The 27,078-nt window shown below is 40.2% G+C and overlaps 1 protein-coding gene and 2 pseudogenes across 3 annotated transcripts in view; 1 reads left to right on the forward strand and 2 right to left on the reverse strand.

Moving 5' to 3' along the window:
- Positions 1-27,078, reverse strand: part of ARMH3 (armadillo like helical domain containing 3) — a 187,387-nt gene that overhangs the window by 99,290 nt on the left and 61,019 nt on the right. For all 3 annotated transcript variants that reach the window (XR_008661181.1, XR_008661180.1, XM_055300034.1), the window contains exons 20-22: positions 21,080-21,168; positions 5,650-5,732; positions 4,359-4,485 (exon numbers count right to left, since the gene is read on the reverse strand). Coding sequence is in view for 1 of the 3 variants with exons in the window: in XM_055300034.1 (XP_055156009.1) it covers positions 4,359-4,485; positions 5,650-5,732; positions 21,080-21,168 (299 nt within the window). In the remaining 2 variants the exon portion in view is untranslated. The remainder of the gene's footprint in view (positions 1-4,358; positions 4,486-5,649; positions 5,733-21,079; positions 21,169-27,078) is intronic.
- LOC129493537 (10 kDa heat shock protein, mitochondrial-like) lies at positions 6,091-7,370 on the reverse strand (annotated as a pseudogene).
- Positions 23,145-23,409, forward strand: LOC129493654 (60S ribosomal protein L37a-like; annotated as a pseudogene).

The following is a 27,078-nucleotide window of genomic DNA, read 5'->3' on the forward strand; positions in this document are numbered from 1 at the left end:
ATCAAAACCACAATGAGATAATACCTCACAACAGTCAGAATGGCTAAAATTAACAAGTCAGGAAATGACAGATGCTGGCACGCATGAGGAGAAAGGGGAATCCTCTTACACTGTTGGTGGGAATGCAAGCCGGTGCAGCCACTCTGGAAAACAGTATGGAGGTTCCTCAAAAAGCTGAAAATATAGAGCTACCTTATGAGCCACCAATTGCACTACTGGGTATTTACCACAAAGACACAAATGTAGTGATCTGAAGGGACACCTGCATCCCAATGTTTATAGTAGCAATGTCCACAATAGCCAAACCAGGGAAAGAGCCCAAATGTCTACCAACAGGTGAATGGATAAAGAAGATGTGGGATACACATACACACATACACACACACACACACACACACACACACACAATGGAATACTACTCAGTCATCAAAAGAAATCTTTCCATTTGCAATAATATGGACTGAACTAGATGATATTTTGCTAAGTGAAATAAGTTAACTAGAGAAAGACAATTATCATATGATCTCACTGTTGTGGAATTTAAGAAACAAAACAGAGGATCATAGGGGAAGAGAGGAAAAAAATAAAACAGACAAAATCAGAGCGGAAGATAAACCATAAGAAACTCTTAATCATAGGAAACAAACCATAGGGTTGCTAGAGGGGAGGAGGGTGGAAGGACGGGGTGACTGGGTGATGAACATTTAGGAGGGCACGTGATGTAATGAGCACTGCGTTATTATATGACTGATGAATCACTGACCTCTATGTCTAAAACCAATAATACATTATATGTTAATTAATTGAATTTAAATAAAATAAAAAATAAATCATACACACACACAAAGAAATCTCACATCTCAAAATTAAAAAATCAAACAACCATTTCTCCTTAAAGAAGAACTCTAAATAATGGGTTAGTGATAAAGGTTAATAACATATACCCAAATGTGATGAAAAGGCCACTTTGTGGCATTCTTCCTGAAAACCCAGAACCCCAGTCCAACCCTGAATAAATCATGAGACAGACAAAATTGAGGAAGATTCTCCTCAAAACTGTCAAAATCATGAAAAACGAAGAAATACTAAGAAACTGTCAGACTGTAAGAAACTAAAGAGATATTAAAACTAAATGTAACATGGATAGAATTCTGGAATCCAGAAAGGACATTAGAGGAAAAAGTAGTAGAATCCAAATAAAGTCTAGAGTTTAGTTTGTGTGTGTGGTAGAAAAAAAACACATATAAAATTTGCCGTCTTAGCCATTTTTAAGTGTATCGTTCCACAGTGTTAAGCACACTTACATTGTTGCAAAACAGATTTGCAGAACCTTTTTTCCTTGCAGAAGTGAAGTCCTAGTTGTTAAATAACTTCCTTTGCACCCTCCCCCATCCCTTGGTAACCACCATTCTTTCTGTATCTACAAATTTGACTACTTTAGATATCTCACATAAATGGGACCATACAGTATTGTCCTTTTGTGACTTGCTTATTTCACTTAGCATGATGTTCTCAACATTCATCCACACTGTAGCATATAAAAGACTGCCTTCCATTTTATTTTATATTTTATTTTATTTTTTATATTTTATTTTATTTATTCGTGAGAGACACTGAGAGAGAAAGACGCAGAGATACAGACAGAGGGAGAAGCAGGCTTCCATGCAGGGAGCCCAACATGGGACTCGATCCCAGGTCTCCAGGGTGACGCCCTGGGCTAAAGGCAGTGATAAACCACTGAGCCACCCGGGCTGCCCCTCCCTTCCTTTAAAAGACTGCATAGTATTCCATTCAATGTATACACCACATTTTACTTATCCATTCATCCTTTAGTGGCCATTTGTGTTGCTTTCATCTTTTGGCTATTATAAATAATGTTGCCATGAACGTGGGTATGCAATGTTTTTTTTAATAGGCAAAAGATCTTCAAAACCAAAGAAGATGGCAAATAAGAATAGGAAAGATGTTCAACATCATTATTCATTTGGGAAATACACATTAAAACCATAATGAGGGCAGCCTGGGTGGCTCAGCAGTTTAGCGGACCTATTGCAGCTACAGCAGCAAGATATGAGAGCTGAGAATACCAAGTTCCAGTTGTCGTATCAAGACTCATGGTCTCTTTTTTTAGGAGCTAGGAAGTCTTCATGAGAACCCTCTAGCAGATTTCTATTGCCAAATGTGCTCAGTGTTCCTTACATGGTTTGCATCTACCCAGCTTTACCAATATCCTTGTTTTCGAGATTGTAGACTTTTTTCTATACACATTTATCAAAACTCAGAACTGTATATTAGGGGATCCCTGGGTGGCTCAGCGGTTTAGCGCCTGCCTTTGGCCCGGGGCGCGATCTTGGAGTCCTGGGATCAAGTCCCACGTCGGGCTCCCTGCATGGAGCCTGCTTCTCCCTCTGCCTGTGTCTCTGCCTCTTTCTCCCTCTATGTCTATCATGAATAAATAAATAAAATCTTTAAAAAAAAAAAGAACTGTATATTAAAGACGGTGAATTTTACCATACATGTAAATTATAACTTAAAAAACCTGACTTAAAAAACTAAATATTTTTCCATCATACTTTATACAAAATGGAAAACACTGAAATATGTTCTGTTGTGTTTCAGTTAGTGACATTTTTAATTTTCCTATCTGTGCTCTCCCTTGGCAGATTTGAGCATGCCCAGATATGCTCTCATATCTTGCTGCTGTAGCTATAAGGGCTTACCTCATTTGACTATGCACATGGCCAACTGAGTAGGTATGTCAGGCTTCTATAAAACATCTCCCCCACTCCAACTCTACTTCCTTTCCTCACTGAAAAACATCTTTATTCACCTATCAATGGATGCTAAGGCCTCTAGGGCAGCTCTTCACCCTCGGAAAAAAAGTCTACGATCTCAAAAACAAGGATACTGGTAAAGCTGGTAGATACAAACCATGTAAGGAACACTGAGCATATTTGGCAATAGAAATCTGCTAGAGGGTTCTCATGAAGACTTCCTAGCTCCTAAAAAAAGAGACCATGAGTCTTGATACGACAACTAGAACTTGCTATTCTCAGGGAACTTGTTGACCTGATGCTAAAACTATTATACTGACAGAGTGGAGAAAGAAAACACCTGGGTCCTTGCAAACACTGTTAAGCATCAGATCACACCTTTCTGGAACCATCATTCCTTAGAATTCTTACAAAGTGAAATAATTTTCCTATTGTTCAAGGTAGTTTAAGTCAGAGTTTTTTGATACCTGCAGGTGAAAACATCCTACTAATACAAGGCCCTCCTCCCACTGCCTATGACATCATTGCAAAGCTATTTGTGGCTCTTAAAAGTCTTCCTCTACTGCTCGAAAAAAGAAAATGTATTAGAAAAAAATATTCTCCTCCTAGGTAATTCTTCTTTTCCACTGTTTGCTTCTATCCTTTCTCCTAGTACTTGTTCCAAACCCCCTCCAATTTTCACATGATACAGGAGAGAGTTTTCATAAATAGTCTCAACAAAAGGGATAAAGCAAACCAATCTGTAGTGAAAGAAAGCTGACTGGCATTGCCCAGAGATAGAAAGCAAGTGATAGAGGTGGTAAGAGATGGTAGGAAGGACATAAAGAGATTCAAGAAAACTTTGGAAGGGGATGGATATGTTCATTATCTTGATTGTAGTGAAAGCTTCATGTACATATATATGTCAAAACTTAACAAAAATTGTGTACTTTAAATAAGTGCAGTTTATTATGTATCAATTGTACCTCAATAAGCTGCAATCTACAGAAACCTTTCCTGACCTTTCAAACTCCAGGTAGGTTTGTAGACTTTTCACTCAAACTTACAGGGATACATGTTCTCTTTCAGAAATAAGTTATATTTACTATGGCCACAGAGTAAATTTTCACTGAGCCAATTCCCAAACGGTTTGCAAGAAATACTTTTATCTAATGCCCACTTCTTCTTGTAGGTTTTGCTAAAAATACATAGCTACATTAAAACTCTTTAAAATCCTGTACCTTTTCAAATCACACAATGTTCCTTTGGGATCCAAGCTCTTCTATTTGCTGCTGTCAATTTCCACCCACTCTCTCACTCCCATCTCACTGGCAGCCACTAAATCCACAAGCCTCCCTATTCTCTCTCTCACACAAACATAAGGGCTATAGGGCTGCTAACCAGCTTTCTACTGAGATGAATTTTGAGTTCCCCAAAGCAAAGAATTCTACATATAACTTCCTATTGCCTGAGAAAAGACTTCTATATTTCTATGCCAAGCAGGGCACCAAGCAACTAGAAGAGAATCTTTTGTAGTCTTTTCTCCTTACATGCTAAAAATCACAGCAGATAGGGAGAGGGGAGTAAAAAGAAAAGACAGCTTACCCATAGAGTAGAGGTTGTCAAAGCTCTGGTGCATGCGGATAATTTCATAGTACAGTTCATCATAGCTGCTGGGAGTAGGCAGGAATGTGTCGCCATATGTGATAAACATATTAAATAGGTTCACAATCTAAAAAAGAAGCAAAACCCCATACACAGGCATCACTCTATGAAGACCAGCAGGGTACTGTCAGTAGTATGTTGTAGCCAGTTCTTATTGGCTTTAACAGAACTGACTGTTAAATTTTCAGGAATTTTATGAGCAGGTTGTTTAACAAAGCCATTATTATAAACTAACATATAAACTTACAATTCAATAAATTGTATTAAAATGAATACTCAAATTCACAACTTCCTAATTATTTTTCATCTTTTAGTATTATTTATGTTCTTGAGATTAATATTCATTAATTATATCTGTGTGGTGGAACTATCATATAATGGTACATTACTGCTCATCTCCCCAGCTCTGCATTCAACAATGTCACATTGTTAGCTTGAAATTGGCCATGATGGGAGTAGTTTTACCACAGAAATCCACAAATGCTACAAATCAGGGCTTTTCCCCCTCATATGTTAAACTTTTATGAACACATTGGGTAACCTTCTAAGAAGACAGTCAAAAAGCATAATCCCTTCCTTCTGCTCTAAATAACCACTCAGATAAACAGGCATCTGTACTGTCCCTCTGAAACCAAGTACAGCTATGATGGAACCATTCTTCTGGCTGGGACACCTCCAGAGGCTTCGCTCTGTATCAATATAGAGACTATAGTAGTCTAGTACAGTCTCTCACCAGGGACCAAGGCTCACAGAGATCTGACCCATACCTGCCCCTGCCAGAAAATACACTCTCATGAAAGAATCTCAAGTTTGCCAAAGATATGGGTGAGGGGGAAGAGTAGGGAGCGCCAGTCTAGACTCAAATCCAAAAGGAAAATAAAGGCCTGGCTCCCCTATGCCATAGCTCCCAGAAATACCAGCTCCTGTTTCAACCTGGCCCATCTGTCTTTGGGTATGGCTTCAGAAAAAGGAAAAAAAAAAGTTTTTAGTTGAAGTACAGTTGACACATATTACATTAGTTTCAGGTGTATAACACAGTGATTCAACAAGTCTTTATATTGTGCTATGCTCACAAGTAGAGCTACCGTCCGTCACCATGTAACACCGTTACAACACCATTAACTATACTCCCTATTCTGTACCTTTAATCCCCACGACTTATTCTTTCCATTATTAGAAGCCTGCACCTCCCACTCCCCTTAAGAAATATTTTTTTTTTTTTGTTACTCACCATAAGGGCTAATGTAAAAATGTTGTGTTTGGCCAAAAGTACAGTCTCATTTGACATAAGGAACTTCAGCAAATTTATCAACGCTTAAAAAAAAAAAAAAAGACATCAACAAGGTATTCAAATAATCAATAAAGTTAAATGAAAGCAATGACAACAGATTTAGATCTAAGAAACCCAAATAGGGCTAGAACACAGCTACCTAGAACTTTTTTAAAAGCAGGTAAGGTAGATATATCTGAGGCAAGTAATGACCTTCTGAAGCACATATCTACTTATCTGCCCGTAGAAGGTTTTTAAAAATCTACTTCTTTGTGATGCTTTTTTTTCTTGGACATTATTAGTTTATCATAAAAGAGATACACAAAAATTACATGATGAACGATTTCACAAATTCACTGGAATGAGCAGCTTCACTTAATGCCATTTCAATAATGATTTTTTTCAGTTTACATCCTTTCCAAGAATGTCACCATCTCTAAATAAGAAATAATCCTTGTCATCTAGAACTACTTTGGTGCTTCCATATTCCGAGAGAAGAACTTGATCTCCAACTTTCACATCAATTAGTTGAATCTCTCCACCCTTTCCTTTGGAGCCCTATCTAACAGCTACTACTATTACTTGAAATAGTTTTCCTTGAGATTTTTCTGGGAGCATAATGCCTCCTCTGGTTACATTTTGGGCAACTCTCCTTTCAACTAAAACTCAAAAAGAGGAAGAAACTTTCTAATGCCTGTCCTGCCATGACTCTAGCTGCTGCAAGGGAGACCCACAGTCTGACCTCTTATCAGTTATACTCAGAAATCTGACTATCGGGGCACCTGGCTCAGTCAGTTAAGCATCTGCCTTTGGCTCAGGTCATGATCCCAGGGTCCTGCGATCAAGTCTTGCATTGGCCTCCTTGTTCATTGGGGAGACTGCTTCTCCCTCTCTATCTATCTGCCCCTTCCCCTTGTTCATGCTTTCTCTCTCTCTCAAAATAAATAAATAAAAATCTTAAAACAAAAAAGAACATCTTGGTATTCCAAATTTACTTTCATATAGTGATTTTCCCACTAAATTTACTCAACTTATAGGTCAAAATGAGGGTCCACCTCTCATCCCAGGCTGCTGGCATGTCATTTCACTATGTTTTAGCTATGCATTTGTTTCAAACATCATGGCTAAAGAGGGATAACTCTCAATTCTAACTACTCACCAGATGTCCCAAGTAATTTGGACTTCAACTCTGGATGGGAGGAGAGCTCGTGAAAAGAAAAGGAAAAAAAAAAACAAAAAACCCTTAACTGTTAAAACAAAAGTGCAGGGGCATCTGGGTGGCTCAATGGTTGAGCGTCTGCCTTCAGCTCAGGTCATGATCCCAGGGTCGAGTCCCCTGCTAGGCAAGCTCTCCAGGGAGCCTGCTTTTCCCTCTGTCTTTCTGTGTCTCTCATGAATAAAAAAATGAAATCTTAAAAAAAAAAAAAAAAAAAAAGGACAGCTTGCTCTTTCCTTTCTCAATCATGACAACACTTACCAAAAAGGTACCCTTTCTCCCTGGTATGCTGAATGAGGATTAAAACCCAAGCAACCTCAGTTAAAAGACTGAGTGCCAAGTCCCTAGCTTAACAGTGGAGCTATAAAGACATTTTTGCAAATAAACATTAAGCATAAAAGAAATCGTCAGTCCCCTTGCTCTCTTTCACCCACAACCAGGAAGTAAATCCTATTTCTGTGCCCATCGTGATTGGTGCCACTGTACCTACCTCCTCTACTTGATGGAAAACTATGAAGAAGGGCATTCAGCAGCTGCAAGCAATTGGTGGTCCTTCTGTCTTTTCCCCCTCAACCCTCTCTACTCCCACAGACACAAAAAAAGGCTTGATCTCTCCTTTTCTAAGACTGTATCTGCTTCTTTGCCAACAAAGAATTCCATTCTCCCATGCTGTCTGAGCTTTGTGTGAAGTTTACTACCCTTCCAGAAGAGACGTGAGCTTTGATTTGAAACAGCAGGGAATGATGAGTAGGAGTAAGACTCTCCAGATACTTGCTGCCTGCCACACAACACTCCTTACTCTCAACTTCTGAAATCACAGATACAGTAAAGAAACAGCAGGCAAGGAAAAGTACAAGACCCTGTCAATGTTCTGTTTCTAAAGCTTGAATCTTCCCCTCAAATAGCAAAAAAGCCTTGCTAGAGATAAAGGTCATAGGCATCCTCATTTATGAACTCTTCACCCTCACACTGACTCAAGTTCTCTAAGGTTTCATGATGGAAAGGCAAATGATAGGCAGTTGGCCCTTTTGATGTTATCTGTTAACAAGCAATCTGTTGGACTAGACCCCAAAAAAGCTCCATAGGAGCCCATTCTGGATCACACGACCTGTTTAACTCCTACCAGGAGCTCAGAGAATGAAGGGGACTAGCTAAAATCAACATAAAAATGACTAACCCACCCCAAACCTCTCTTTTTAATGAAGATCATCTTGCTGAGTTATTTAAGGGCTGCCCACTCTACCTCCTACCCCCAGAGTTTAGACAAGCCCTGTTAATGGATAAATCACCTGACAATCAGACTCTATAAACTCAGAGACAACAAGAGAAAAGGACGGATAGAGCATGTGGCACTGGGCAAAATGGCAATACATAATGGCTGGAGAGAGACAAAGCAGCTTTTGCACACATCCAATCAATGAGGGCTTTTGTCCCTAGCACACTCAACACAAAGATGCAGTCTCAGCAGTGGTTATGTGGTAATTAAGGAGCAGAAAACCTGGAGAAAAGGAAGTAGGAGCAATGATTTATTGCTCCTCTGCTGGACTACAACTAGGCTTGATCTCTGGGATTCAGAGTCAGGGATGACAAAGTGATAAATACAAGGGGAGGAAGAGAGCAATTCTGGCACAGGCCAAGAGGTGACCTGTGTCCCAACTACCACAGACATCCGTGGAGCCAAATAGTACTGAGAAGGAGAAATCAGCACTGCAATACTCTGAGAGCCAGTGTCAGGGAGAACCTGCATTCTACCCCTGATCATTCAGAGAGACCCCTACTCTGCACCCCTACCTTCAAAAAAGGCCAGGGTTTTCTCATCTGGAGGTAGTCATTCTCTAGAGGAAATTTAATAGGCAGAGAAAATTAACAAAGCAACCTTAAAATTGGTTCTCACAGGCCTCTGACATCAGGGACCACAATTCCTCCTCAAGAGGGAATGCCATAACATCCCATGGAATAATGCTTTTTAAAAATCCTGCATCAACACCCCGACTTTGCACTCATGCTACCAACTGGTTAGCATCCTCTACATCACTACACACATGTGGTCCACTATCCTCTAACCCGATGTATTGGGAGTTCTAAGTCTGTGAGGCTTCAATAGAGCTGATTTTTGGAGCTAGAAAGGACTTTAGAGATCATGTACTCCAGTTCCCTCATTTTTGGATTAGAAAACATTCCCTCCTCCCACCACCCCAAGTAGTTAATGACTATGCTGGGACTAGAACCCGATCTCCTGTTTCGTGTTCTTTCTGCCATTCCACTAAGATTAAATAAGAGTGGGGACACCTTGGTGGCTCAGGGTGTCTGCCTTTGGCCCAGGGCATGATTCTAGAGTCCCGGGATCAAGTCCCACATCAGGCTCCCTGCATGGAGCCTGCTTCTCCCTCCTCCTATGTCTCTGGACATAGGATCCGGGACTCCAGGATCGCGCCCTGGGCCAAAGGCAGGTGCTAAACCGCTGAGTCACCCAGGGATCCCCGGATCTAGACTTTAAAGGGAGCCAAGGGACGCCTGGGTGGCTTAGTCAGTTAAGTATCTGACTCTGCGTTTCAGCTTAGGTCATGATTTCAGGGTCATGGGCTAGAGCCCATATCAGGCTCCCCGCTCAGCAGGGAGTCTGCTAGAGATTCCCTCTCCTTCTTCCTCTGCTCTTACTGCTTGTATACAATCTCTCTCTAAAATAAATAAATAAATATTTTTTAAAAAATAAAAGGAGCCAAGATCCCCTTTCTTTATGTAAAATCAGAACTGAAACAAAATAAGACAAAAACCACTAGTATAAATAATTAGCAGTCAGGTTTATTCATAGCTGTCATGGTATAGAGCTATGCACAGAATTTAACTAAAAGCCAAAGAAGATAATAGCTTCATATCAGAAAGGGGCATGTCAAGGACAGTAGAGAACTGGCACTCGGGAATCTCACTGCCAACACATAAGCAGTACAGAGCTCATGCTGGCTGGCTCCTAGTTTACCACTCTACACACACACACACACACACACACACACACACTTTCAGAAAACTGCCCTTTATCCACTTGGTGTAATCTGGGCACATGACCAGCCAAACTGTTCCACAGATAGTCACAGAAGTAGCAGAACATAGAGAGGAGAGTTAAGATAACTATAAAAGATAAGAGGTTGGTTGTATAAACATAGCATTGTTAATTAATCATATGTCTGTAAGAGTTTCGTATCAAGTACCTGTTGTAGTCATTGTGGAGGTAAGAGGAGCAAGATGTTCTTTTTTAGAAAAAAGTAACCTTTTGGTTTACCATGTTTCCAACTTTTTTTTTTAAGATTTCTTATTTATTTTAGAGATAGTGAGAGAGAGAGAGAGAGAGAGAATGGGGGAAGGAGCAGAGGGAGAGGGACAAGCAGACTCCCCACTGAGCGTGAAGCATACCGTATGTGACTCAATCTCACTACCCTGAGATTATGACCTGAGCCAAAACCAAGAGTCAGACACTTAAGCCACCCAGGCACCCCTCCAATTTTTAAGTAGTTTTTAAAAGGAGAGAAGAGGCTAACAAAAGCTCTTCCTTACCAAAGACTTGAGACATTTAGTCTGAGATAGTTCCAAAGAAGGGCCTATGTTATAGTAATTCAACGCTGTATATACACTTTTGCCCATTTGGTGAGCAATGGCTGCTCACCCCCCCAAAACAGAATGGCAGAGAGTATCTTTTTGGATGTAGTTGAGACCTTCCAGGCCTTAAGAGACAATTCTCATCGGTTCCATCCTCCATAGCCCCAGGAATGGGCTGCCCCAAAACGTTTGCCAATGCCAGCCAGATCATATTAAGGGATGTATCATATCTTCTTGCTGAATAACAACTACAAGTTAATAACTGTGTCAGAAGCTTACACAAAATATCTCAAATCTTCCTTTTTCCTACTGCGCTCTATATGACACCTTAAAGAGAGACCTAACTAGGGAAGTCACTTGCCCCAAGCTACACTCATCTCTTTTCCAAGGGAGAAACACAATGGCCATAAGTGGCAAAGGAGGTAACATATATTAAATGCCTGCTAGATGCTAAGCCTTATGTAAAGTACTTAAAGTACATTATTCTCACCAAATCCCCTTAACCATCCAACGAAGAAGGTATTATTGGTCCCAATTTACAAATGAACAAACTGAAATTCAGAAAGGTTAAATAAGTTACCCAAAGCTACATATCTAGTTGGAGCTAAACTGCTCCTGCCAAGGTCTATGTAACTGTGCTGGTTCCTCCTAAATTTAAATTAAAAGAACATTTGTTGAGGGTTGGGGAGCTAGTTATCTAGGGCTAACACCTATATTTGCTACTCAAACCGTAACTTTAGTCAGAATTCCAATGACCAGGCCCTCATATATCAAAGTGGCCAATGGAAAAAATCCTGGAAGTTCAAGTGCATCTCTCTCATAAGAATCTGAGGATTCCACTCCACCGATCCAGGACACTTTAACCAGCACACTCTCAAAAACAGAGGTGAAAAGTAAGGACTGGAACAAGTATTTGCATACCCATACCCATGCTCATAGCAGCATTATTCACAATAACCAAAAGGTAGAAGCAACCCAATATCCATCAACCAATAAATGGATATACAAAATACAGTATATACAAACAATGGAATGATATTTGGCCTAAAAAAGGAAATTAATTCTGACATATGCTACAACATGGGTGAACCATGAAGAAGACACTACGCTAACTGAAAAAAAGTCAGTCACAGAAAGACAAATACCGAATGATTCAACTTATATGAGGTACCCAGAGTAGTCCGTTCACAAAGACAGAAAGGAGAATGATGGTGGCCAGGAGGGGTGGGAAGGAGAAATGCAGAGTTATTGTTTATTGGGTATGTAGAGTTTCAGTTTAGGAAGATAAAAAAAATTCTGGAGATGGAAGGTGGAGATGTTTACAACAATGATGTGAATATACTTAATGCCATTGAACTGTACATTAAAAAGTTATATTTTACGTTATGTATGTTTTACCAATTAAAAACAAACAAGAGATCAACGTTTTTCTACCTACACTAGTATGAGCCCCAAACACCCATCCCAACTTTCTATAACCTCAGCATAAGTGACTAGCTAAAATTTACATCAGAGTATACATGGCCAAACATGCAAAGATGTTTCCTCTTTGATGGGTTAAAGAAAAGGCACCAAAATACTCAATCGACAGAGAGCCACGGACTCTTGAGCAGGAATGCAAACTCAAAATGAATCCTAAGTAGCCCTCAAGACAACAAAGAATAATAATCAAAGTTCACAATCAAAGTTACCAATGCATTTAAGTACTAACAATAATCTAGGAAATCCTAGGGGATCCTGGATTAGACTCCTAATCTTTGCTAACTCTATTAAATGAGGCTCCAGATACCTGGCTCCAAATACTCTTAACCTACACCAAGTGAAAAAAAGAGAAGTTAAGTCAGTGAGATATTTGAGGGATTATATCACACATGCAATACGGTTAAGTTGTAGGCAAATGGATGCTCCATACACACTTGTTTCTTCACAGGAAAGTCTTTTCTACCAGGCACTTTGAAAATTTTGTTTCTGGGCTCTTTTTCAGGAACTACAAATTTGCTGCAACTGCTGCCTCTTTTGACTCTACTAGAGGCACCAGTCAGTCTCACACTTAGCTCTGGCCCAAGTTCCTTCCCTTGGGGAGTCTTGCACATCAAATATGGCAACAGTGCACAGAAGTCCTGACTTCTGTATGCAGATACATGTGGAATATAAGATGGTGTTCGGGTTCTGGGAAACTTAACCAGGAACAGGCACCTTGATGGTTCCCTGAGTCCCAAGTGAATTCCCTGAGCAGAAGTAACTGATCTATGCCTCAAATGTAAGAGTTTGGTGCCATCCACCTGAAAATACTGCCACCTCACACAGGCCTCATTCACCCCACAAGGAACCTTGTTTGCAGAGCTGTTCCTAACATCAATGTATACCCTACATAATGAGGACTTTGGCAGATTTTTTCCTAAACTGGTTTGAATTCAAGGAGAGAGCAGCAGCAAATTGTGCTGCCATGTGGAAGAGTAGAATGAATAATTCTGGGAACTGGGAACTTCTCCAGGACTAGAACCTGTCCCCCACACTGAGGTGAACCAGGTGCAGAGAAGGACAAGCCAACTACGGGAAGACACAATTAAATGGTAGCTCAGACGCCTGCCTCAGAGAAGCAGAAGGGAGGTTTAATTAGAAAACCAAGTGAATGACATTTAAATAATATTAAAAACAGGAAGGAGACAGAAAGCCTCTAGCAGAACACAAATAAATGATCTCCAAAGAATCAGACTAGAACATTCAAGAACAATTGCATAGGGGCACCTGGGTCGCTCAGTCAGTTAAGCATCTGACTCTTGATCTCAGCTCAGGTCTTGATCTCAGGGTCATGAGTTCAAGCCCTTGTGTTGGGATCCACATTGGGCGTGGAACCTCCTTTAAAACAAAACAAAAGGGGATCCCTGGGTGGCGCAGCGGTTTGGCGCCTGCCTTTGGCCCAGGGCGCGATCCTGGAGACCCGGGATCGAATCCCACGTCGGGCTCCCGGTGCATGGAGCCTGCTTCTTCCTCTGCCTATGTCTCTGCCTCTCTCTCTTTCTCTCTCTGTGACTATCATAAATAAATAAAAATTAAAAAAAAAAAAAGAAAGAAACTTTAAAAAAAAAAAACAAAAAAAACAGGGGCACGTGGGTGGCTCAGTGGTTGAGTGTCTGCCTTTAGCTCAGGTCCTGATTCCCGGGTCCTGGGATCAAGCCCACATCAGGCTCTCCAGGGAGCCTGCTTCTCCCTCTGCCTATGTCTCTGCCTCTTTCTCTGTGTCTCTCATGAATAAATAAATAAAATCTTTAAAAAAATGCATAAAGGGAAAATGAAAAAGTGACTGCACATGCCCAAAAAAGGCTCAAAACAGAGCAAAGAAGACATTAAGTTTATACTCGGGCTGAACAAGGGCAGAGGCAGACTACAACAACAACAAAAAAGCAAACTCTGAAGACGAGAGAATCTGATTTCTGGAGTCTGAGAATGGAATAATAAGTGAAATAAGACAGTCATAAAAAGACAAATACTATAGGATTTCACTCACTTGGGGTGCTTGGTGTAGTCAAAATCATAAAGACTGAGAAGTGGAACGCTGGTTGCCAGAGGCTGGCAAAGGGAGGGATGAGGAGTTCTTGTTTAATCGGTATAGAGTTTTTGTTTTACAAGATAAAAAGTTATGGGGAGAGATGATGGTGATGGCTGTACAACAATGTGATAAATATCTAATACCACTGAACTGTACACTGAAAAACAGTTAAGGTGGTAAATATTATGTGTATTTTACCACAACAAAAAAAGTCAGTATGTGCCTAAAGGCTTCACACTCCTCTAGATGAACTGGGAAAAAGAACAGATCCTTTCTTTAAATGGAAGCTAGGTTCTGTGTTACATTTTCCTTGCTGTTGCAGTACATCTGCTTAAAAGGGAAAAAAAGGTTCTCAACTATCTCCAACTCCCCATTTACTTGGGGACAGTGCAATTGTCACAGTTACCACCCACCTTCTTATCATGAAAACAATCCTTTATGTGAAAGTACCCAGATGGAACTCGGACTCTGGGGAATGCAGGATCCCATACACCTTATTCCTGTGCAGCTGTCTCATTATAACCATGCTCAGAAGCCAGTGCCTTCAAGGTCCTGTACTACTTGCTTATTTTTTCCAACTCTACCCAGCTGAGAAATAACCAAAATTGTCACCCTTTAAGAAATCTGTCAGTGAGATGTCTCAGTGGAGGTATATGATACAGAATCAAGAACTTTACTTCCTGCCAAAATGAGGTGAAAAACAGTAACAGACCCGTCCTGCTCACTGGAGATCCAGGGAACAATGACACCTCATGAAACCAAATGATATGTTCCTTTAGAGCTAGTACAGGCAGAGCAACAAAAGCACAGCTACTCCTTCCTTTGTCTCTTCTAGTTGACAAGATACTAATGGACCTATGAGAGCTGACATTTCTCTGGATAGGAAGTGACTTCATGTGCAGAGAAAAGAACAGAGATTTCTCACTCTTTTCAGGGCCTTTTTGGTAGGAATCTCTTTCTCCCTCTAACAGGCTAAACATGTTAGAAATTCTTATCTTTTGATTCTGCCAAGTTTCTGAGGGGATGAAAGAAAGAGTCAAAATAGTATAAATTTTAGAGTTAGCCAAATGTGGTGATTTAAAGGGAAAAAAAAAGTTTCCTGGCATTCTTTTTCAGTCCTAGGGCTTTCTATACCACTGTACAGAATCTTTCGTAAAAAAATTGTGGAAACAGAAAAATGCCTTCTAATGACCCTATATTAAAACATTCTGAGAGGAACTATGCACAGAAGAAAGAAGCCTCCATCTTTTTTGCACATGGAAGCTAGCACAGTCTTAATTAGGCACATCCAGCCTAGAATACATCTTGTAACATATTCCCCTACATGAGAGAAAATTTGGGGGAAAGAGGAAGAACAATTTAAAAAGCAATTTTAAAAACAAAATAGCAACAGCAGCTGCCAAAATTCCCCTTCCCATCTATTCTAGCTGTTTACTGCTGTGTCCTCCTCTCCTCCCTATACCTTCTTCCAAACTAAAAGAAGCAATATTGTAGAGTTATATAAGATGTTACCATTGGAGGAAGCTGGGTGAAGGGTGCAAGAACTTGCTATACTATTTTTGCAACTTCCTGTGAGCCTATAATTATATTAAAATTGAAAGTTTAAAAAAGAAACTAAACAAACAAAAAAAACCTGACAATTAAAAGCTCAAAGGTTAGTTTCCCCAAATCAGGAGGGGCCACCACGCTGTCAAAGCTATACTTATACAAGAACTCACAGATCAATCTATGGCTCAGATCAGTGTTTCTCTTAAAAATTTTCAGTCCTACATGACAACACCTATAATAATGTAACAAGCTTCCAACAAAAGCCTCTCAACTCCCAGTCTCAAGGTAGATCTAACCATGAAGTCACAGGCTTCTGCTAGTGATGAGAAAGCCAGCTGGAGCCACAAAGCTATGACACTCTCTGGGTTTTCCATTTTTCCCAGTAGGTATCTAAAAGGTCAGGCCATGTACGATTTCTCTCTTTTTCAAAAGCTGTGAATGCTTTAGATACTATTTAGCACAGTGAAGCTGAACAGATTGTTTTGGGGGCTTTGGGGGGCTTTCTTCCTGTAGGGAGGCAAATGTTGCCTAGTGAACTGCATCTGAGCATAGGAGTCAAGAACTCTAAGTTCTAATCGTGACTCTGTTTAGTATCTGGTTCCATGGTCCTTAGCAAGGCACTAACCCTTCTATATACCTCCGCTCCCTTTCCCAACAAATGGTGATAAAAATGACTTATCACCCAGGGATGTGGCAAAGTGAAAGGGTAAGAAGGACTGTGAACCATAGATAAATGTCGAATATAAAATGTCAGTATAAATCTGCCTTTAAATCGACCCATGTTTTCAGACTGTGGAAAGCTACACTATTTAAATGCAGGTTGCCTCCCCAGTGTCCCTTCTGCCTGCAGTGGAAGTAAAATAAGCTGACTCCACGAAGCTCTGTTCAGGTCTTTTCCTCTCTTACAACTATATGCTTCTCTCTAAACATTCAGCTCATTCTTTGGTTAATGGCTTAGAAACCATCAAAGTTTCCATATTTACTTAGTTAAAAGCAATCCATGTATCTTTAAGTAAGGAAGAAACAGACAAAGGAAAGAAAAATCATCCACCACTTTGTTTCATATCAACAATTCAAATAAAAAGGTGATAAAAGTCAGCCCAACAGAAACATGACAACAAACATCCTACTGGATTCTATTATTGTTGTTGTTGTTGTTGTTATTGTTTTGAGGCCCAAACACAACAACACCCTGCTCCTTTAAGAGAATGCTGATTCATCAGTGATGGAAATTCTACATGTCCACATATCCATTTACTCATTTCAAATGTTTTCTGTGCCCCTATTATAAGCTAAGTAGTGTGAATAAAGCAATGATAAAAACACACACCCTACCCTACAAGAGCTTTTTTAAGAGGAAAGAAAAATATTTAAATAAATCATTACTCATACTTAAGCAAACATAGCAAAACAATGCAATATGCTAAAACAGAAACCCAAAGTGCCAAGTAAGGAAAGATATAGAAAATAAAATATAGTGACCAACATGCTCCATATCCCCAAGAAGTTCAGAGAGGAGATTGTGAAGCTAAGTTCCCAGGAAAAATACAGTATGATCAGTAAATAAGGAAAAAATATTGGGGGTCCCTGGTTGGCTCAGCAGTTTAGCACCTGCCTTTGGCCCAGGGTGTGATCCTGGAGGCCCAGGATTGAGTCCTGCATCGGGCTTCCTGCATGGAGCCTGCTTCTCCCTCTGCCTGTGTCTCTGCCTCTCTCTGTCTCTCATGAATAAATAAATAAAATCTTAAAAAAAAGAAGAAAGAAAGAAAGAAAGAAAGAAAGAAAGAAAGAAAGAAAGAAAGAAAGAAAGAAAAATATTAAACCAGATAGTAAGACGTTCTGTGAAAACAGAAATAATTGGGAGGCAATGGAACCTAAAATTAGGATGGGAATTCATAACACAGGATCATGGATAGCAGCTTCAGAGGGTCCATGAACTCTCTGAAATTATATGCAAAATATATATGCAAATAGACATTTTTCTGGACACAAAGATCATATCTTTCATTATATTCTCAAAGGTAAAGACCTATTTCCTAGGATCTTCTCCTAAAACCCAGTTTCCTATTTCTATAGAGGATAGTTGTAAGACCTATCTTTTATCCAAAATAGGAGATCTGGGTAGCCCAGAGGTTAGAGAAGAGCTCTTGAGGGATCCTTGGGTGGCGCAGCGGTTTGGCGCCTGCCTTTGGCCCAGGGCGCGATCCTGGAGACCCGGGGTCGAATCCCACGTCGGGCTCCCGGTGCATGGAGCCTGCTTCTCCCTCTGCCTGTGTCTCTGCCTCTCTCTCTCTATCTCTCTCTCTCTCTCTCTCTGTGACTATCATAAAAAAAAAAAAATTAAAAAAAAAATTAAAAAAAAAAAAAGGAGCTCTTGAACTTTCCATAACTTGGTGAAAAATAGTGATTGCTAAAAAAGCTGGCAATGAGAGAGGCAGGCCTTCTTCCTTTCCCTATTCCAGTTAAGTTAGCCTAAATATATTTCCCCACATACTCAGATACTATGGTGACAGGCATCATATTAATAGACCATGGCAGCAGGGAGAAGGTCAGGGCTTGTATCTGAAAAACCAACAGAGCAGGCAGGATTAAACCCCCAACGAATACATCTGCCTCAACCTCATCCACAAGACCAAGCCTAGGAATTCCATATGGGAATTTAGAGGACTTCTGGTTACCTCCCCAATAACAAAGAGTGATTGTACCTAAACAACACAGGAATAAAAATCACCATTTGAAGTGCAGTGATCCTACACACCCACATTCCAAACAACAAAAGGCATCTGGGCTCTAGCCAACTGCTTCCTAGACACCCAACCACTTCTGTGTATCCAATCTAACAACACATGCCTTAACAGTTTTATTTATAAATAAAATTCAATTAAAGTTTTCAGCACATGTATGGGCATCTATACACATAAGCATATTTATCATGGTGAGGTTCACACACCTCCAGCAAATCCTTAAGTCTAGAAAGCAAAGAATGAGTAAAAACATGGGCATACCAACATATGAAGGGTACTGACAGCCAAGGAGTGGGTGAATCCACCATAGCCACATTTATATTCACTGATTGCAGTATTATACATTATTATGGGCTCTGATGCATCAGATATAGTATAGTATTTTGCAACTTTCCTTAACACCTGCTGCTCTGTATCTCACTGTATACCCCATATATAAACACACGAGCCAGGGTTCCAGGAGGTTCACCCAGTCTATATAGGAAAAGAACCTAAACTCACTTGGCAGAGAACTCGAGTACAAGTGCCTATGCCTCAGGAACAAGAAATCATCCCAGTATCACTAATGACCCTCGTATACATCTCCTCTTAACCTATCAAGGGCCTTAGAATGCCAGTCAATTAGTCCTGATTCAGAGCATAATTACAGAGCTGCACATGACAGAAAGTACTTAAAGACATGAAGTCAACTGACCAATATAGGATAAAAATGGTCTTCTGCCTCACGATTTCCTAGCCAGAATTGGGAAATGCTAAGATCAAGAAAAGATAAATACAAAAGACATTTTTAATCTCTTTAAAAGATAAGTGACTCTTTAAACAAAAATGATAGCAATGTATTTTGGGGTTTATAACATATGTACCAGTAGAATATATGACAACAAGAGCACAAAGGACAGGATACAAAGTGGAAGAAGGAACAAAAGTAATGGAAAGCCCTGGGCCCCAGGGAGACAGATCAGGGTAAATGGTAAAAGGCAACGCAACAGGACAATGAGGAAGAGGACCACAGATGTTCAGGATAGGAGAAAAGCCAGAGAGATCCCAGGGACCAGAGACAGGATGGCTGGAATAGAAACAAAAGAAAATAGAATACCAGAGAAAATCAAACCAGAAGAGAATCAAAAGCAGGCAGAAACAACTATGACCACAAACTCATTAGTACTACAATGGGTAACTTCATTCCAGTTTAGACATAAACCATTTGTACTTGTTGTAAGTCCTACAACTATACCAATATCCACAGATTTGTTATCATTTTTGTGTTTTCTCTTTAATCCTAATTTTTTAGAACCCAATAATCATATATTCATAGGCAACCACAATAGTCCTACATATTAACAAGAATTGTTCCTACCTAGGAAATTCTACTAACTTTAGTCATTTCAATCTCTTTTGATCTCTTTAGATCTTCTGACATTCCCTCAATCTCAAACTCTCACACAATCATACTCTTTTCTCCTAAAATACCAAACTGCCACTATTGCCACTTAGTGTTATTCTCCTGTTCACCCTTCACCACCATAGGCAGTAACTGCAAAGAACTTGCTAATCCATTAATTAAAGATCTCTACTTCCCATTATAGAGGACTAAATTTAGAAAGCCAAATTGGGTTCGGAGGAAGCCATATGTCACAACAAGGGAGATGAATTCCATGGAAGAGGGTGGGGTTACTGGCCTGTTTCTTATAAAGCCTCTGACACTAACACACCCTCCTGGGCTGAGAATACTTAGTAGCTCTTCCATGGGTGGGGCAACCATTCATCACTGTAATCATCTGAAGAAGACTTATTGTACCATCAGATCCAAAAAGCCACAGGACCTATCAGCAAGCAAATGCCTCAGGGAGCATGTCTCCCCGGCTTGCCTGAAACCTCCAATTTAGTTACACAAAAGAAAGGGGTGGCAAGCCAGCATTAATTGTACCCTTAGGGAAGAGCCACCCCCCCACCCCCGCAGGGGTAGCTATGACTTTACTGGGCTTCCAAATGGATACAAAGACAAAAGTAAACACTGTAATTTGCTGTTTTTGTCTCTGGCACAGGGGGCGTGGCACAATTGACACTATCTGTAAACAGTAATAATGCCAGATGTAACACAAAGAACAGGATTCCCCCCATCTCTCCACCCCTTCTCCATCCCCTATCCCTATGACATTCCTCCTAAGATTACTCATCTTGAGGAAACACACAGAAGCCTCCCTATAGTCCATATGCTGCTACCACATGGAATCAAGGGGGAATCCAAGTTTGTACTGACTCCTCCTACCTCACTCTCACTCAAACCACGAATCATTAGAACTCAAGATATATTCAATTGTTTATACCAGCTGACAAAAAAATACAGGGAGAAGAAATTTTAGAGGAGGTATGGAATAGATACATGACGTGCACAGATCTAGAAAAGAACAAGGCTGAAATGACAAAAAGTATAAATGAAAATAGAGGCATCTGGGGTGCCTGGGTGGCTCAGTGGGTTAAGAATCTGCCTTTGGCTCAGGTCATGATCCCAGGGTCTTAGGACTGAGCCCTCCATTGGGTTCCCTGCTCAGTTGGAGCCTGCTTCTCTCTTTGCTGTTCCCCCTGCTTATGCTCTCTCAAATAAATAAAAATATTTTAAAAAGAAAAGAAAAGAAATAAAACAGAAGCATTCTAAACATTTTTTTTTAATTTATTTTCAGCTGTGCCTAGGCCTCGGGGCTCATAAAAGAGGAAAAGAAGACAAATTCAAAAGATAGTTACCTGACCAGAGTTCCCTCCAGGTGTAATGCAGACGTACTCTACATTTCTTCTGGTAGCAAAGTAGTTTATGTACTACCTGAATGCAGCGTCTGTAACAGAAAAAAACTGGGGTAAGCCTAAAGTGTGATGCAACTCACTACAGATACATTTTTCTTCAGCCAGATAGCTTTGCTAAGGCCACTAAAGATGCTGGAGATTAATTTGTACACATGCAAATGAAAGAAACTTCAACTTTCTGATGCATAAGTTGCCCCTACACACAGACAACTCACATACACAATGCTTGTGCTAATTCCCTTTATCACTAGGAAAAAAGGGCTATAATCACATATAGGTCAGCAGTTGATTAGGTATTACAGATAAAATTCCCTTGAGTATCTTTCCTCAGAGGAAAGCATACATCAGTGAACCAGCATTAGAATACTCCATTCAATGCTGCAAACACAGGATATAAAAATACAAAATTTAAGACCTTAAGTCTTGGGCAGCCCAGGTGGCGCAGCGGTTTAGCGCCGCCTGCAGCCCGGGGTGTGATCCTGGGGACCCGGGATCCAGTCCCACATCGGGCTTCCTGCATGGAGCCTGCTTCTCCCTCCACCTGTGTCTCTGCCTCTCTCTTCGCTCTCTCTGAATGAATAAATAAATAAATCTTTAAAAAAAATAAGACCTTAAGTCTTTAAAACTTTTTTATAAAAAGATTTTATTTATTTGAGAGCAAGGGAGGGCAGGAGGAGGAACAAAGGGAGAGGGACAAGCAGATTGTTCTGAGTGAGGAGTCCCAAGCAGGGCTTGATCTCACAATCCTGAGATCGTGACCTGAGCCAAAACCAAGAGTCAGACGCATAACCAATTGATCCTGAAGAGGTGCCCCTCTTCAGATCTATTTAAATTTGTTGATTTAAATGTTTAAATTTTAGTTTAATTCATAATTAACTAAAATTTTATTTACATTAAAAGTTAAATTAAAAATTCATTTTTCAGTTGCACTAGCCACATATCAAATGCTCAATAATCACATGTGGTTAGTGGGTACCATACTGGACAGCACAAACATACAGAACTTTTCTGTCATCACAAAAACTTCTACTGGACGGTACAATTCTGAATCATGGGAATATTCAACATTACTAACATCACAATAGCATATATCTTTGGGAGACTATTTCTAAATAAAGTTAATAGGTTGAGGTTGAGGTGAAAGATATTTTTAAAAATTACAAATCTTTTTTTTAAACATTATAAATCTAACAAAAAATGTTTTTCATCTCTGACTGGGGGGAGGGTTTTGAAAGCATAAAAAGCCACAGAGGAGGGACGCCTGGGTGGCTCAGTGGTTGAGTGTCAGCCTTTGGTTCAGGTCGTGATCCTGGGATCCAGGATCAAGTCCACATCGGGCTCCCCACAGGAAGCCTGCTTCTCCCTCTGCCTATGTCTCTGCCTCTCTCTGTCTCTCATGAATAAATAAATAAATAAAATAGTTTTTTAAAAGGTTGAGTCCTAATCTGATAGCACTGGCATCCTCATAAGAAAAGGAAGAGACACCAGAATGCTTGCGCTCTCACAGAGAGAAAACGCCCCGTGAGGAATCACAAGAACACTGCCATCTATAAACCATGGAGAGAGGCCTCTGGGGAAACCAAAGGTGCTGGCGCCTTGATTTTGGACATCCAGCCTCCAAAACAATGAGAAAATAAATTTCTAACATTAAGCCACCCAATCTGTGTTTTTTTGTTATCACAACCCAACCAGACTAAAACATAGATATATAATGTAACCCCATGAAGCTTTTTTTTTTTTTTTTGAAGATTTATTTATTTTAGAGAGACAGACAGGGAGTGCATGAGAGGGGAAGCATACTCTCACTGAGCAGGGAGCCCACCAAGACACTGAGATCATGACCTGAGCCAAAACCAAGAGTTGGAGGATTAACCGAATAAGCCATCCAGGCGGGGCCCCATGAAGCTCTTAAAAATTATATTCATGAAGAATTTTTCACAACACAAAAAAATATTTATGTTACAATGGAAAGTGAAGCTCTCTGGGCTTGGACCTAATTCGCGACGACATGGTTAAACACACCAAAAAGGTCAGAATCGTGGGTAAATATGGGACCTGTTATGGTGCCTCCCTCAGGAAAATGGTGAAGAAAATTGAAATAAGCCAGCAAGCCAAGTACACTTGCTTCCTCTGTGGCAAAACCAAGAGGAAAAGACGAGCTGTGGGCATCTGGCATTGTGCCTCCTATATGAATACCATAACCAGTGGCACCTGGAGGTGCCATCACAGTAAAGTCTGCCATCAGAAAACTGAAGGAGTTAAAAGACCAGTAGAAGCTTGACCATTTAAAACACTGCTAGCCTACAATAAATGAGTTAATTTTTTTCAATATTCTATTTATTTATCCATGAGAGACACAGAGAGAGAGGCAGAGACATAGGCAGAGGAATAGAATACACCTGTTATCCTACCACCCAAAAGGGAAGCACTATTAACACTTTTTTTAGGGCACCTGGATGGCTCAGTGATTGAGCATATGCCTTTGGCTCGGGTCATGGTCCCGGGGTCCTGGGATCAAGTCCTCTATTGGGCTCCCTGCGGGAAGCCTGCTTCTTCTTCTGCCAGTGTCTCTGCCTCTCTCTGTATCTCTCATGAATAAATAAATAAAATCCTTAAAAAAAATTTTAATGCTTGAATATAGTTGTGACTATTATCATACATTTAAATGTATACAATTTTGCATGCTGTTTTTCACTTTCCATTAAAAAAAAAATTTAACAACCAGCCAAAGTAATTAGTAACAAATTAACCCATTTAGGGGCATCTGGGGGGCTCAGTGGTTGAGTGTCAACCTTTGGCTTAAGTCATGATCCTGGGGTCCTGGGATTGAATCCCCCAGGGAGCCTGCTTCTGTCTCTGCTTTTGTGTCTCTCATGAATAAATTAATAAAATCTTTTAAAAAAATAAAACAAAATAAAATTTTTTAAAAATGTTAACATCCTCAGGGCACCTGGGTGGCAAAGTCAGGTCAGCGTTTGACTCTCGGTTTCAGCTCACGTTGTGATCTCATGGAGCCCTGCAACAGGCCATCGCTCAGCGTTGAGTCAGCTAGAGATTCTCTCTCCCTTTCCCTGCCCCTCCCACTTGTGCTCTCTCCTTCTCTGATATACTTCTCTTCTCTCCTTCCTATATATATATATATATATATATATATATATATATATATATATATATATATGATAGACACACAGAGAGAGAGCGAGAGAGGCAGAGACACAGGCAGAGGGAGAAGCAGGCTCCATGCCGGGAGCCCAACGTGGGACTCGATCCCGGGACTCCAGGATCGTGCCCTGGGCCAAAGGCAGGCACTAAACCACCGAGCCACACAGGGATCCCCTAAATAAATCTCTAAAAAAAATTTTAACATCCCCTAAAAGAGCCACAAAGGAACTTTTCAGAGAAGAAAAATATTTTACACCTTGACTGGGAGAGTTGTTACAGGATGTATACATTTACCAAAACTCACCAACCTGCTTATCCCACTGCACTACTATTTACAAACCCTTGGCAAAGGGAGTCCAGAAACACATGGGCAGATCATGATAGAATAATATGGAGAGAACTGGTATGTTAATCCGTAAACCAAAAATCTACTCAAGGTTTTACAATTTCTTTCTTTCTCTTTTCTTCCTTCCTTCCTTCCTTCCTTCCTTCCTTCCTTCCTTCCTTCCTTCCTTCCTTTCTTTTTCTTTCTTTCTTTCTTTCTTTCTTTCTTTCATTCATTCATTCATTCATTCATTCATTTTTTAAATTTATTTGACACAGAGAGAGCACACGCACAAGCAGGGGGAGTAGCCAAGGGAAAGGGAGAAGCAGGCTCTTCACTGAGCAGCAAGCTTGATGTAGGGCTTGATCCCAAGACCTGAGCTGAAGGTAGATGCTTAATCAACTGGCTACCCAGGTGCCCCTATAATGTCATTTCTTTTTTTTTCTTTTAATGATTTTTTTAAATTTATTTATTCATAGAGACACACACACACACACACAGAGAGAGAGAGAGAGAGAGAGAGAGGCAGAGGCACAGGCAGAGGGAGAAGCAAGCTCCACGTAGGGAGCCTGATGTGGGACTCGATCCAGGGTCCCCAGCATCAAACCCTGGGCTGCAGGCGGCGCTAAACCGCTGCGCCACTGGGGCTGCCCTATAATGTCATTTCTTTTTTTTTTTTTTGTTTTGTTTTTTATAATGTCATTTCTTAAATCAAGTTCATGCCCCTTCTACTTTTGCCAAAGTGGAAGAAAAGTCCAAGGTGAAATAAAATCCTTGGCTGTGATGAATATGTAGAAAAACTGGAGCCCATATACATTGCTGATGGAAATGTAAAATGTACAACCACTTTGGAAAACAGTTTAGTAGTTCTTCATAATGTTAGACATAGAGTTACCACATAACCCCCCAATTCTACTACTAGGTATATACACACGAAAAAATGAAACATATATCCATACCAAAACTTGTACATGGATATTGATAGCAGCATTATTCATAACAGCTGAAGATAAAAACAACTCAAATGTCTATCAACTGACAAACTAGTAAATAATGCAATGGAATAGTAACTGATGAATGGATAAACAATACAATGGAATAGTACTCAGCCACAGAAAGGAATAAAGTACTAATACATGCCACAACACAGACAAACCTTGAAAACATTATGTCACAAAAGGTCACATGACATGATTTCATTTATATCAAATGCCCAGAATAGGCAAATATATAAACAGAAAGTAGATTGGGAGTGGGAAGGCAGCAACAGAGGTCCAAGGTTTAGACTGTACCCCTCTGAAAATTAGGCTCATCACACAACCCAAAAGATTCAGAAGAAACTGTCAGACTTAAATCTTCATTCATTCATTCAACAAACACTGTTTACCAACTAAAGATCTAGCACTTGGGGTACCTGGCTGGCTCAGTTGGAAGAGTGTACAATTCTTGATCTTGGGGCTGTGAGTTCAAGCGCCACGTTGGGTGTGGAGATTGCTTGAACAAATAAAAAACTTTTATAATTTTTCAAAAAAATTAAATAAACATCTAGCACTTAATTAGAACTAAACTGTCAAGTTCCTGGAAACTAGACCCAGATAACCTGCTAGGTTCAGGCAAATGAAAGAGGCTTTCCTCTTGAAACTGTTTTGACATGAGAGAATGGGCAGATGGGATCCCTGGGTGGCGCAGCGGTTTAGCGCCTGCCTTTGGCCCAGGGCGTGATCCTGGAGACCCAGGATCGAAACCCACGTCGGGCTCCCGGTGCATGGAGCCTGCTTCTCCCTCTGCCTATGTCGCTGCCTCTCTCTCTCTCTGTGTGTGACTATCATAAAAAATAAATAAATAATAAATAAAATTAAATAAATAAAATAAAATAAAATAAAATAAATAAATAAATAAATAAATAAATCAATCAATAAAAATGGCAGAGAAAACTGAAATAGAAGATACAAAATAAAGCAAGGCAAAAAGTCCAGGGCACAAAGTGGCTCCTCTCCACCTACTATTCCAACGCAATTCAGCTGAAAGGCAGCTTCAACTAAAGAGTACTTTTGGACTCTCGTAGTTTCTATGGTTTTATTCTGAGACCAAGAGTAACTGAAGATCCTACAGCAGACACGTCATGGAATCAATCTGACAGGTCATGGAATCAAGTGAAAGTAGAGGTAGCTAATTTCTTCTTAGACTTCCTAGCCTAGAGGTTAAAGAGGAGGGCAAAAAAATCAAACCAAAATGAAAAAACACTACAATCCTCCCTCTGTGGAACAGGAGCCAAAAACACTACCTAGAAGAATTAAATTAAAGTGCCTAACAACATAATGACACAAATGAAATCAACTAAATTTGTAAATTGACATCCTGGAAGTTTTCAAAATATTCCCAGTAATGGGCTTGCACTGCTACCTTACCAGCCTATTCAACTTGCCCCATGATTTAGATCTCTGTTCTTCCCACT

Source organism: Nyctereutes procyonoides, unplaced genomic scaffold (assembly GCF_905146905.1).
Source record: "Nyctereutes procyonoides isolate TBG_1078 unplaced genomic scaffold, NYPRO_anot_genome, whole genome shotgun sequence".
Classification (NCBI taxonomy): domain Eukaryota; kingdom Metazoa; phylum Chordata; class Mammalia; order Carnivora; family Canidae; genus Nyctereutes; species Nyctereutes procyonoides.